Raw genomic sequence first — 14,166 nt, 5'->3', positions numbered from 1 at the left:
TGCCCACCTTTTGGCCTTAGCCAAACCAGAGTCCCAACATTGGCTGCACCATGGTCCACGGAAGATGCTGCAGTGGCAGGGAAGGCGATCTGTCATCAGATCTCCCTCCCTGACATCAGATTGTGAGCTCCGATGTCAAATTTCCCCCTTGCCTGCAACAACCTTTTCGTGGCTGTGGCTCAACCAAAGACAGAGTGACTTGGATCCAAAACTATCCCAGTGCTCCAGTATGTCCCCCAAATGTACAATTTAATAAGTGAGCTCCAAGCATGTTGCTCATTCATGTTAGACCATGGCTTATTTTTAGCTATGATGCAATTTTAGAGCAAACTGGGCTTAAGCCTAAGTCAGTAGAATCCTTTTTGCACTTCAAGTCATAATTCAAACACAAGATCAGTCTCAATTATAAACTCATAAAAATTATGTCTCTGTAGAATTGTAAGCCTTAGGATATAGTGATACAGTTCAAAAGGATTTTACTAAACCTCGTGTTCAATTATTGCATGAGGGTTTCATATAAGAGACAAGAACTCACTTGTTTCCTCAGCCTGGCTTTTCAACTTTGATGCATATTAAAAGTCAATACGTATGCAAAACAACACCAGCCCTTTCTTCCAAATGTACCCCTGTTTTTAATGTTCTAGTCTGCCTTTTGACCTAGATTGAGGCTCCAAGGAAGCTCACAAATGGGATATCAACAAAACAAATGATTGTTCAGAACAAAAACAAACCTCAATCAAAGAACAAAGAATAGAGCCTATGAAGGCAGCAGTTACTTTGTTAATTGGTTGTATCTAAAAAAAGTTTTGTATTTTACTATTACTATAGCTTTCTTTTAACTTGCTGACAAGCAAAATGTGGCAGAACACACACCAAACCAAACTATTCATTTAATGTTTTGATACCTGACACATTGATTAAAGCTAAAAGAATCCAAAATTATCATCATGTTGCTGTATTGGTCCAGATCATGCAACACACAAAAGAGGTGAGGGGAAAACATTTAATTTGGTCATCTTATATTGGTAAAAAGAATTAAGCAAGCTCTCATCTTACCTGTGGGTTACCTTTCATTCTGCCTGAGAGCTCTGTGCAATCAATCTTATAAAGATAACATTATCTAGGTAAAAGCCCCAATGAATGGTGGATTTTACTGAATAAGTAAGCCTACAACCATGCTTTAAAAAGCCAAAACATTCACTCTAAACTAAGCCAATGCAGTACAAAATAGATGAAAGGATTAAGAAAGAGAAAGAACTTCTGAAACATTTCCCCAGGATGGATCAGAATCAGCACTATCAATCTCAGAATGCCTGGGCTCAACAATAAACTCAGATTATAGTTGGTGCTAGAATTCTTGCCAATGAGTCAGCAACTTTCTTTCTGAAGTTTAGATATGTCAATCATTAATAAGTTGGCAACCAATACAACAGATAATATTTGAAATAAAGGAGTGTACATTTACATTTGCAACAGAAACAGCTTCGTAAGAACAGAGCAGACACAGTCCTTCAAAATTCCAAAAAACGACAAAATTTTACTTCCCAACACAAAACTCATTTACTTAAAATCCAGAATTAAGTAACTGGATAAAAAATACATTTTGGGAGTTGTTTTCTTTCATGCAGATTGAAAGGATGCCTTCATTCAGTAAAATGGTGTGCATTTGTGTAATGTATCTATGGTTAACAACAATGAAATAGCAAGTCAATTTTACTTACCAATCTTGTCAAGTTCCAGAACACTGTATTCTACTGCCAAAGATTGAAAGAGATCTTTCACCTGCAAAAATAAATATTTTGTTTTTAAGTGAGACCAGGGAAAGGCATAAAAATTGAACCTTTATTTCTCATTGAATAATAGTGCAAAAAAATTTCTTATGAAATTATACAGTGCATCTGTAGGTAACCAGCAAGTGCTGGCTATAACTGTTTATGACATATTATATGGAAGATTGCTAGTTTTCTTTTATATAATTTAAAAGCACACAAAGCCATTGGCATGCTATCCTGGAATGTCCCATTTCAGCATTTCTACTGGCTAATGGCAAAGGAAGAACCGCCAAGAGCAGTTTTCCTTTGGTCAGGGCATAGCCTCCCCACCAGAAGGGCTCCTCTCCACTAGCAGAGGGATCACTATGTGCTATCCTAACCCCTTTCCCATCACCTCTGTGGGGCTGGATAGCATTGCAATCCCATACCCACCTGATTCACAGAAAGCACCACTGAACTGAATGGGACTTCCTTATGTGTAGGCCTTTATAGGACAGGGAAGTTATCATCACAAACTGCTTACAAAGCTGGTTGTAAGACAAACTTTTTGTGGGAATATTTTTAATATATTACTATTAAAAAAATATACATATTCTCCAAGAAAAAAAATATACTATTTTGTAGCAGTTATTTTTTCTATTAAAGCCACTTATCAAGTGAAAGCAATTTACGGAGGCAGAAAGCTAGATAATTTCAATCTACTGGTTATCTCTTTGTAAAATATTATATTAAGAATACAGTGGTACCTCGGGTTATGAACTTAATTTGTTCCAGAGGTCCGTTCTTAACCCGAAACTGTTCTTAACCTTAGGCGCGCTTTCGCTAATGTGGCCTCCTGCTGCCACCTCTGTGCAATTTCTGTTCTCATCCTGGGGCAAAGTTCGCAACCCAAGGTACTAATTCCAGGTTAGTGGAGTTTGTAACCCAAAGTGTTTGTAACCCGAAGTACCACTGTACATCTGTGTTATACCAAATGATGTATTTTAACCCACTGTTGTTTTATTATTTTCAAATAAACCATCTTCAAAATTGTGCAACACTTCAAATTCAACCATATCAAATTTGAACTTCTAGGGCCAGATCTAGAGAAAGCAGAACAAAACTCCACTCATGCAACACAGAGTTTGTGGCTCTCCGCCCCCACCCCCACTTTGCATTCCACCCTCCTCCTCTGCAGAAAGAGGCTGCAGAAGAACAGGGAAATCAGAGTTCAGCAGGACTGCTTTGTGCAAGTACAAGTGCCTTTCTGCTCATGTAAGACATCTCAGCATTCAAGTCCTTGATTGTTTGTACCTTACTTGTGAAAAGTAAGTTAATGTCTAAAATACTCTCTTAAACCAGCTAATGATATTGTCTGGGTTAAATGGCAATACCCTTTCTACCTAGTATTTCTGACAACCAAAGAAACTGTGTGTGTATAAGGTAGGGTTGCGATATTTCAAAAAGTAAAAACCAGGACACTCTGTAAGTTGTTGAACTTTTTTAAGACAAAACCCAAAGTTATTGAACTTTTTTTTTAACAAACACACCAAAAAACATGATTTTTTGACTGACTTGTCTAAGATCCAGGACAAAGAGCCACCTTTCGGAAATTCCCTCGGGGTGTTAATTCCGCCTCTGAAATTCCATTAATGTCCGGGAAAATCCAGATGTACTGCAGCCCTAGTATAAGGGGTCCATTACTCTTTGGATGTAGCTTTTCAAGTTTTTTGTTTTTGTATTTACTAATTAGTTGTTTCATTGGTATTACACACCAGTACCAATGAATATAATGTCTGCAATTTTCTGGTTAACTTAATAGAGATATAATAAAAAATAGCTCACAATGACCCAGTTTATGTGGATTAATAACAAGCCATGGTTTAACTGAAAGCAACAAGCCATACGGGCTTGTCATTAACCCACAAACATGGTTTGTTACTCCCAAACCAACCACGACCATGAAGTTGTGGCTTGATCTTAGCTTGCTGATTCTGGTTTGTTCTCGAGCAAACACATGATCCAAGGTTCAAATGGAATAAGCCATGGTTTCTAGGCTTCTCATTCCCACTTGTACCAGGAAGGAGCAAAGCATATTGCTACATGTGAATGAGCTGTCATGCAAACAGCTGAAGTGTTTGCAGTTAGTTGTGATTTATTAAAAAGAAAACAGAATGCAGTAATGTATGGCCGTTTGCTGCTATTGATTAGCAAAGTCAAATATGCAATGTTGGAAAGAAATTTCTTGGTATAATTGAAGCCTACTGCAAAGGTATCTGTCACAAGCTATTTCCTCGACAGAATAATGGAGGCACACTAATGTAAAAATTAATATTGTGAAATGGACTAAAAACAGAAAGCTCTTGGGAGAATTGCACCCATTTCTTAGGTACAAAACAGAACAAAACTTTTTTGTGAAGGAAGTATTGAATGTTAAATAAAATATAATTATGAATTTGCATATTTCCATTGCTTGTATTGGATGGCTTTTCATTAGTTTTTTTGGTCTTCTACAAGCTGTCTAATCATGGTTTTAAATAAAAAAAAATCAAAAACAAAAAACCCACCCTGCTTTATTCTCATCAGCCCACTAGGCTAATGAAACTGTGCAATGTAAAATAGAACTGGTTAGGTGCGCCCAAATGACTAGTGCTACATTATGAGGCAATTGCAAATGCTGGAGTGATGGTGAAGATATCATCAAGGATTAGCCTTAGTAAATAAGCAATTCCTGCTTCTTATTTCTTCTTAACCATTTTAAGGATGTTAACAAGGGTGCAATAAGGCACCAAGCGGATGGGAACAAGTCCTCCCTTCAACAAATCCATAATTTCTGGGCCACAAGCTGCAGGCCCAATATTAAGGAAAAACTACATAGGAACATTTGCCAAGTGCTTATTTTACCCTTGAATTATTTCCTCTCTCATAAAATGATAATTTATTGTAAATATTGCTAGTGTAATATTCAACAGAAGCAGCTACTGTGGTAGTTTAAATGAACAGTACTATTAAGAGAGTCAGGTGTGATACTCTACTTTCCAGAACAATTCTTGGCATCTGATCTGTGTTTTGTTTTTCTAAACCAGTTCACCTACATTAAAAACTGCTGTGTAGCTAATTAGCTGGCTCCCATGACTGCTACTTTACGAGCCAATTAGGATTTTGTAACAAAGTATGCTGACTTGGATACTAATTATATGCATGCATGCACACATATTTATATTCATATATGCACTATTATTTTTGTTTTATTTATTAAATTCCTATACAACTCTTTATCCAAATATCACAGGGCAGTTTACAACTTAAAAATACAAAATGAAAACACAAAATAACACAAAGAAACCAAAAAAACCCCTCTCACAAACACATTTAAAAGGCCACAGAATGTTAAATCAGCCAAAGGCCTGGTTATGGAGATACATTTTTGCCTGGCGCCTAAAGATATGCAACGAAGGTGCCCGGCAGGCATCCTATAGGCATGCTAAAAAACTGCTGTTGAATTTGATGGGCATATGCGATAATCCTTTCACAAATCTCAAGTTTCCAGACTGTTTGTGATTGTGTATTTGCCTGTTTATCACAACCTCAGAAAACAAGAATGTGCTACAGTGATTAGAATAAGCGGTTTGTGCATTATGACTTACCAAAGATAAAATTTGAGTACTAGTCCACTGATTTCAATGTGTCTACTTCAAGCATGACCCACCCAGTATATGTGTATGTTTTCTGTAGAGAAAGTCTGTCATAATTCATATACGTTTATTACAATAATTCTATCTGACATTTTGGCTTCACAGGTGTAGCAGAGGAAGCTGTCTTAACTGATTAGGCCAATATTGTCTACACCAGGAGTGGAGAAGCTTTCTGGCCTAGGAGGCTATATCTTTAACTCCCCACCTCCCATGGCCCAACTTTGACAGGTGGGTGGGACGGGTGGGCATGGAGTTCAATCCTGCTTTCTGCAGGGTGGGTGGGACAGGTGGGCAAGGAGTTCAATCCTGCTTTCTGCAGGAATAGGTTGCACAAGTGAACAAGTTCACTTGTGCACCCAAACAAAGCCGGACTGAACTATCTGCTCATCATTTTCTGCGGAGATCAGCTGTGCCAATGACTTCCTTGTGGGGAACTTGCTGCACAGCAAAACTAAGCAGATTTGAACTCCACACCCATCAGCTGATGGGAGTTCAAACCTGCTTTCTGCAGGAATATGCCATGTAAGCAGCCAGCCAATCCAGCCATGTATCCACCTGTCTCAATACGGCATCAGTTCTGGGGCGGAGGGAATGTCTCACCCCCAGCATTCAAAGGTATTTTATATCTTTACCTATAACAGAACTTACAAAGTGGCGGAAGCTATAACCAACAGCAGATCTTAAAACTAACAAACATCCATAATTAGAACAGAGGTAAAACCAGCAGCCAGCAATGACCTCTAAGCCACATCCAATGCTCCAATACTTATCATCCAAGATGACTAGCCTATCAGTGAATATGCCAAATGGTTACAACACAAAGCTCTGCAGGCCTGGGCTATACTACTACAGAGAAAGTAAAAAAAGGATAAAAAGGCCAACTCCCTGGATTCAAAGCAGCCAGCCACACACTAGAGGAAACCACCTTATAATGAATCAGACCACTGGGTCCATCTAGCTCAGTATTGTCTACACCAACTGGCAGCACATCTCCAAGGATCTTTCCCAGAAGTAGCTGGCGATGCTGACATTTGAACCCACAACCCTGTGTATGCAAAGCTGTGGCCTCTATACATAGGAAATATCTGTCTCTAGAGCTCTTTGTTCCTGCTAAAATTGTGTCATTTTTCTTAAAATTGTAAGTGCATGCTATTGAATTATGTTTTAAAACATAAGTATTTCAACAAAACATGTTTCAATATGAATGCATAAACTCCAAATGACATTAGCCCGCAATCCTATACACTTTTAGATGGCAGTAACTTTTGAGCAGAGATGCATAGGATTGCACTGTAAGGGCAATACTTTTGACCACTAAAAATTCTGACAGTTTTTAAACAGCATATAAAAACAACAGCATACTTAAGTGGCATTTTGTTTTGCTTATCATAAGCCAATCAATTTAGGGTAATGGGGAAAGTTTCTAATTTAATGTTTTCCAGAAAACTTGTATCACTGCATTGATATAGGAAGAGCTGAAGAAAAAGCTTACCTCAGAGCTGTGGAAGCCTGGGGAAAACCTTGGAAAAACATTGGGAACCGTCCCCTGAAGACTTCTCTTCAATTTTTTTCCAAATGGAAAATTGCTTTGAGGAACATTGAAAACAACTCCTCTGGATAGCTCAGTTGGTTAGAGTGTGGAATATTTATTATCATTTGGGATGAGTGAAATGGTTTAAGGACAAGGCTTTACTCAAAACGTTTTACATGTGAAGATTTTTGTGTATGGCAATCTATATCATTAGAGAATGATAATTCCTGTGAAAACAACATTCAACATTCAAATCCAAGATGCACTTCTGCACCTTGCTGCTGCTGTCTATATGCAAGCAGGAAAACAGGGTCTTGGTGGCTTCTGAATGGCTCCTTGCTTTTTTCAGGTGATCTATGTGCTACCTGGAGACACCAGAACCAAGCATACCACATGTAGCAATCTACAGTTATCTCTAGTATTACAGAAGTACCTTGGAAGTCGAATGGAATCTGTTCCAGAAGTCCGTTTGACTTCTAAAACATTTGGGAACCAAGGCACGGTTTCCGATTGGCTGCAGGAAGCTCTTACAGCCAACTGGACATTCAGGTTCCAAAGAACGTTCAAAAACCGGAACAATCACTTCCAGTTTTCGATTATTTGGCATGCCAAAACGTTCGACTCCCTAGGCGTTTGAAAACTAAGGTACAACTGTACATGTATTCACAAATGTAAAGAACTAAGGCATTTCTACTTCTGAGACTGTGATCTAATGCACGCTCATCTGAGTGTAAGCTCCACTAAAAAGATACGTCAGAGAAAAATTTGAAATAATTGCTCTGTGACTTTCAAGTTGCATCCAGCATCACATGAGTGGAAGGGACCTTATGCAACCAATCTTTCCCTCCCCGCCCATCCCCCATCCCCAACAGGATTAGGGGAGAAAAATTGCCCAACACTGTGGGCTGTGTCTTAACAAGGTTACAACGGGAGGTGGAATCACCCCAAATTAGGCAAAGCAATACTGCAACACTCGCCCAAAGATCTCAGGAATAGACTATTTCCCCCTGGTGGTGTCCAAACTTTTTTCAAAGAGGGCCAGATTTGATGAAGTGAAGGGCCGTGGGGGCTGACCAAAGTCCAAAGTTGTTCACCTTTTTTAGGATTGAAGTTGTTCAGTTTTTTAAAGGATTTTACCCCAGGAAATAAACTGCCACAGGGGCAGGATTAAACAGACCTGTGGGCCAGATTAGGCCCCCAAAATGGACTTTGGACGTGACTGTGACTACAGCATCATAAGACACAGCCCATAATGTTGCGTAGGTTCTCCTAAACCCCATAGAGAAGCTTTTCATGAATGCTCAGGAATAGGAGGGGATGGGAAAGAACTGTTGTTCATGATGCCTTCTTCTGGTGATGTTAAATACAACCTTTCATAAATATACCAAGCAGTACAATGTATTATACGCTAATTATAAATGACACATTTTACATTGTTAAACCCTAACAAGGGAGGGATTGAAATTCTCTCCTTTGAACTAACCAACCAAATAATTGTCTGTTGGGTTCTATACTTTATATTTTTGTGCCTTTTCCTTATACATTGAAAATCAGCTTACTGTAACTGACAGTGGGGGAAAACAGAATATTTGATTTTATTATATGGTTAGCCAAATAATGCTGCACGAGGAAACAATCACCAGCTTTTAAAAAAAGCACCATGTATCTAGAGCCACATAGTCTCCTAATCTTGACAAGTCCCCTTTCTGACCCAGAAATCTTCATTTACCTTCTCACTCTATTGTTGGTTTGCGCCTTTACTATTATTTAGATAACTATTACCTGGTTTTACTTGTGTTAATTCACTATCAACATTTCACTTCAGCTCCCTAATTGCTTACTACTATGTTATTTGATTGTTTTCTGGTAGTGGAAGGGGATTTCATCACACAGTAGCCTATACTCATACTCAGTCTTGACAACTAGTTCAAGAAGAACATATGATCTTTTACCCATATAATTTTTTAGCTCTGCTATGACTCATTTTTGGTATTAGATTGCTTCCTGATTTGGACCAGTTATGTCTTTCCATACAGAGAGTAAGAGCTGTACAGGGCCAGGAAAAAGCACTTGCTCAACACAGAGTTCTGTTTCCTCTTTTCCCCAGCCTTTCCTTTATATGTCAATGTGACATGCAAAAACTAACCACACTTAAAAACATTATGGTGGTCCATAAGCAATATTTTGACTAGTAAACCAATTAAATAATACAAATCTCTTAATACAAAACTTCCATTTCCAGTGACATGTCAAAAAGTGCACAAGTAATCAGAGATGAACATGTCATCTAACTGATCTGTTGTTCCTCATGATCATATTAAAGAAGAAGCTTTAATCATCAGCTTATCTGCTTAAAGCATACATATTAGCTGCAGCCGCAAACATAAGATAAAGTCAGAGACTGTCTCTTGTGGTTCAACTTGTTGCCCATCCCTAGTTCCATCAGGGAAGCCTTTATTTCAAAAGCTCTGATGTGGGCGCCTGACACACCAAAGGGAGAGAAAAATACACACCTTAATTAATCTTATTATTGTTATTATTAATTTACCACCCTACGATTACTTCAGGCTCTTCATCCCCACTGAAAAGATTTAACAGACTTCTGATGATCAAAACGTATTTCCCCTGAATGACAGATTTAGCCAGTTAAATGCCTAACACAGCTGAACTATCTTCAAGTCAGCTGAAGTGAACTTATTTTGAGCTACAGGTCCCAAATATGTCTTTAAAAAACACCACATTTAATCCCTATTTAATAGATACTGGTTTTACTGCCTTTTCTATTTCCAATCTTATGCCCCACACCTCTAACACATAAAGTAAGTCAGGAATCACAACTGGATTCCACAAACTGATCAAAGACATATGACCTACAAACAGATCTGAAGTCTGATCCTGGACAGTTGTCTGTTATTTCAATGAGGTTTCGTTCCAAAACAGCATCTTTAAAATTTTAGTCCATTTGGTAATTAATTAGGAAGCCCTGGCATTAAAGTTGAAAAAGAAGCAGAAGGGCAGTGGGTTATGAAGACTCGGACTTCTAGTTCAGGCCCACCTTGAATCGTGTCCTTTCCCCCAATAAAGCAATACCAGGTCTACATTGAGAAACAGTATGGTGTAGTGGTTAGTGTGCCAGAGGCAAGAGCTTGAATGAATCCCTACTCAGCCATGCAGCTCACTGAGTGACCTTTGGCCCAGACACCGCTTTTCAGCCTAACCTACCTCACAGAGCTGGCAAGGGAGATTAAGCCTATTTGTTTATTTCATAAAATCTATACACAGCCTGCTTGCAAGCCTTGCAAGAACGAGGAGGGCGAGGAAAAGGTGAATGCAATAGGAATGCCATTAGATAAACCAATAAAATCCACCGAGGCAGAGGGCTGTCGAGGCCCCTCGCCATTCCTGCTAGGCTCTGGTCACTCGACGCTCACAAAGCCGACCCTGGTGGAGCCACTCCGGGACACTCACCCCGCAACCGCAGCCAAGCCTCAAGGGAGCGGGCTGTCCGGTGAGGAGGATGCGCGGGCGTCTCCGCGGATACTGAAGGCAGCAGGGCCCTGTCTGCGCGCCCCCTGCCCCTCACTCCCACCGCGGCGGGAGCCTGCGCTGTGAAGAGGCGCTCCCTCGAGAGGTGGGGGGCCTAGTTCCCCCTCTCTCCCGGCGGCGGGCAGCGCGGCCTCCTCGGGCCTCCGACGCCCCCGCTGCCCTTGCCGGGGTCGTTGCCAAGGCGACGCCCGCTTCCTCCCTCCGCGCCTCACCTTCCTGCAGAAGGGGCAGTAGCTCTTGCTGAAGATCATGACCCGGTGGGAGCTGATCAGGCTCCGCACGCGGAGCTTCAGGGCGTCCCAGTCCGGCATCCGGACCTGACCCGGAGGCGGCATGGCTGGCTGGCTTCTCTGGCCTGAGGAGGAGCAGAAGAGGCGGCGGCGGCGGCGGTGTCTGCGGCGATGAGCCGCTATGGCTAAATGCAGCAGCAGCGGCTGCTGCTGAGGCGGTAAACTCACTCGCCCTGCTTGCGCATGGGCAGTGGGGGCGGCCCTCGACTCCGCCCCTCTCCGCTTTCGCCCTCAAGGGAGCGGGCGGGCCCGCGAAGGGGCCTGGAGAGGAGGCGGGAGAGGGACGATTGAACCCCTCGGCCTTTCTCGGGGTGGGCGAGCAGGATAAGCCCCCGCCAAAGATGGGCTCTAGAGCAAAACGGGAGAGGAAGGGAGGTCAGGATTCTGGCGCCGCGCAGAGGTTTTCCTGCCTCTCCCTGCCCCGTGTTGCGCAGTTGTGAAACGAAGGGTTACTCTCGAGGAGACCGCAAAAGACCTTCCTCGGCTCGCACTCTCTTCCCTCCGTCAACCCAAATGTGGAATCTCTCTTAATGCCAATAATAAAGATTCAGAAAAGGGCAACCCAAATGACCAAGGGGATGTGGCAAGTTTCCCTGTGATGAAAGGTTGCATCATATAAGACTTCGTGTCAAGAAAAGGGGCATGGGGAAAGTAGACAAAAGTTTTATTTGCTCTGTCATAGCGCCTTTCAGACTCGACGAAGCTGAATGCTGGAAGTTTCGCGATGCATATAAATATTGTTGTGTAAAGCACCCTGGCTTCAAGTTACAAGGGAAAACCTTCTGACAGCTGCTCGGCAGTGGAAGGGACTCCCTCTGGAGGTGGCGGGCGCTCCTTCCTTGGAGGTTTCTAAGCAGAGGTTGGGTGGCCATCTGTCATGGATGCTTTAGCTGAGATTCCTTCATTGGTCTAGAACAGGCATGTCCAAAAGGTGCATCTACTGGTAGATCGTGGGGTGTTCCTGGGAGATCCTGGTTGATCTCTGGCCCCTCAGCGATCTCCTTACAAAAAAGCAAAAAAAAAAAAAACCCAACAACTTTGGATAGATCATTGCCAGTCCTTTTATGACAATGGGTAGATCACTGCCAGTTTTTTTATATTGTGAGTAGATCGCAGTCTATTGGGAGTTGGAGATCCCTGGTCTAGAAGACCCATGGGTCCCGTCTAACTCTTAAGATTCTTTGAATCTCTTTTTTCACACAATGCATGAGCTGTGGAACTCCTACAAGAGGCGGTGACAGCCACCAACTTGGAGGGCTATGTCAGCAGCTGCTAGCCACAAGGGCCGTGCACTGCCTCCCCTGTCAGAGGCATTCCACCTGTGAATATCAGTTTTGGGGAATCACAAGCTGACAGAGTGCTGTTGTGCTCAGGTCCTGCTTGTGTGCTTCCCGCAGGCCTTTGGTTGGCTGCTGGGTGAGAACAGGATGCTGGACTAGATGGGTCATTGGCTTGGTCCAGCAATCGTCTTGCTGTTGTATTCCAGCAACTGACACTGTGAAGCATGGCTCCTCTGATGCAGGAGGTTGCATATAGCAGTCAGTAACAATTGCAGACACAAGTGTCCCTGTTTTTCAGGGACAGTCCCAGATTTACAAAAGCCGTCCCAGTTTCTGATTTGATACCAGAATGTCCCACTTTTCCTTAGGACATTCCTATTTTCACCAGATAAATGTTGGAGGATATGGAGTTATGTGATCCCCCCAAACCAAAGAGATAGGTAATCATGCAACCTTCAGAAGACATCTGAAGGCAGCCCTGTATAGGGAAGTTTTTTTTAAAAAAAATTAATGTTTTATTATGTTGGGAAGCCACCCAGAGCGGCTGGGGCAACCCAGTCAGATGGGTAGAGTATAAATAATAAATTTATTATTATTATTATGGAATAGGACGTCTCTGTTTTCAGCGGAGAAATGTTGGAGCTTATGCAATAGCTGTTGATGGACTCCAAAAAGTAAATCCAGAGTATTTTATTTTTTTTTACAAAATGAAGGAACCCTTTTGTCTCATTGCCTGTTCCTAGATTGCAGGTGCATCTCAGTCTTTTCTCATGAACTCAGTACTTTGGTGTTCTGCTGCTGCCAACAGTGAGGAATCCCTGTGCTCTGTGTTAATTTTTATTTTTTCTTTATTGTATATTTGCAATGAAGACAGCATTCATATACAAATTTCACTATCCACTAATCGAATACAATGATTCATAATATAAAGAATACTGTTGTGTACAGCATCCTGACATTCATTGTTCCAAAACTTTTTAATAAATAAATACCACTTTCTTATGAAAAAAATCAGAATTTGTTTTCATTTCCCCATATTTCTTAAAATATGCCATGTTTTCCAAAACAGTCTGAAATAGGAGCAATATCTTTTCCAGTAACTTGCAAGGCATATCTTGTGGCCATCAACTCATTATTCATCTCTTTCAAGTTCAAAATTCTTTAAATGATGTAGCAGGACCACATGAGACTCCACTGAGAAATAATAACCTGTAATTTCATTTTGTTAACTTAGACATTTTCCCCCACAAAATTGGCTAATTACTGGGCATGCCTAAAACCTGAAAAAAAAAATCAGAAGGTGCTGCGAACTACAGCATTTATATGTATTTATTTAATAGAGTTTCAATTTTTTCACATGAGTCCTCAAAGTGGCTCTCAAAACATATATATAAATATTACACACACACACACACACACATGAATACAATAATTAGGAATGGGGAATAAATTTGATTCAGCCCATGCAATTACCAAATTTACAGTTTCTGAATCAATACACAAACCAAAAAACAGCTTTTGAAATTGGCACTACTCCAAATTTTGCAATGCAGCTCTCCAGCCAATAATGTTTGCCAAAAGGGGGGAAAAAAATACACTTGGGTAAAGTGTGCATAAGAATGCACAGATTAGTGAAAATAACATACAAAATTGCATAAGGGAAGATTGCTTTGTGAAAATGTGTATATTGCAGAAAATTGCATAGGAAAATGGATACTAGGCAAAAATCACACTAAAATGCTGGTGAATTCTCATGCAGACTTTTTTAAAAATGCAAACTTATATGGAAATATGGAGAACTGAACTTAAGACTAAAAAAAGAGAAAAGAAACAGAAATTGACAGATATGTCAGTCCCTTTTCAGTATGTAAGGAGCAGTGCGATGTGTATAAGTGAAAAACAGGCCAGAATTTTCAAGCAGTGAATTCCAGAATGAAAAGCTGAACAAACAAAAAAACCTCCTGTACATAGAAAATGTTTAGTTCCTCTGATCATGTGGGAGGAGTGCAGGAAAAGAGTCACATTTTAGATATGCCAGGAAATCAGGCATGTAATGGGTATATTACTTCTCTC

General features: G+C 40.9%; 1 protein-coding gene and 1 long non-coding RNA gene across 3 annotated transcripts in view; one reads left to right on the top strand and one right to left on the bottom strand.

The window, feature by feature from the left end:
* TXNRD3 (thioredoxin reductase 3) overlaps positions 1-11,146 on the bottom strand; it is a 28,011-nt gene extending 16,865 nt beyond the window's left edge. Inside the window, exons 1-2 of one of the 2 annotated variants that reach the window (XM_083490977.1) lie at positions 10,736-11,146; positions 1,722-1,782 (exon numbers count right to left, since the gene is read on the bottom strand). In XM_083490977.1, coding sequence (XP_083347103.1) covers positions 1,722-1,782; positions 10,736-10,858 — 184 coding nt within the window. In that variant the 5' untranslated portion in view covers positions 10,859-11,146. Of the gene's footprint in view, positions 1-1,721; positions 1,783-10,445; positions 10,709-10,735 lie in introns of those variants that run through there. The other variant, XM_083490978.1, reaches the window with a different exon arrangement.
* On the top strand, positions 1,792-10,943 carry LOC310701026. Its single transcript, XR_014522899.1, has 2 exons — positions 1,792-5,687; positions 5,734-10,943. It is a non-coding gene; the product is annotated as an uncharacterized lncRNA (long non-coding RNA).
* Positions 11,147-14,166: the final 3,020 nt, after the last annotated feature.

This window comes from Podarcis liolepis (assembly GCF_965112155.1).
Source record: "Podarcis liolepis genome assembly, chromosome: 2".
In the NCBI taxonomy this organism is placed as follows: Eukaryota; Metazoa; Chordata; class Lepidosauria; order Squamata; family Lacertidae; genus Podarcis; species Podarcis liolepis.
The sequence above is the reverse complement of the archived record's forward strand: the minus strand, read 5'-3'. Positions and strand labels throughout refer to the sequence as shown.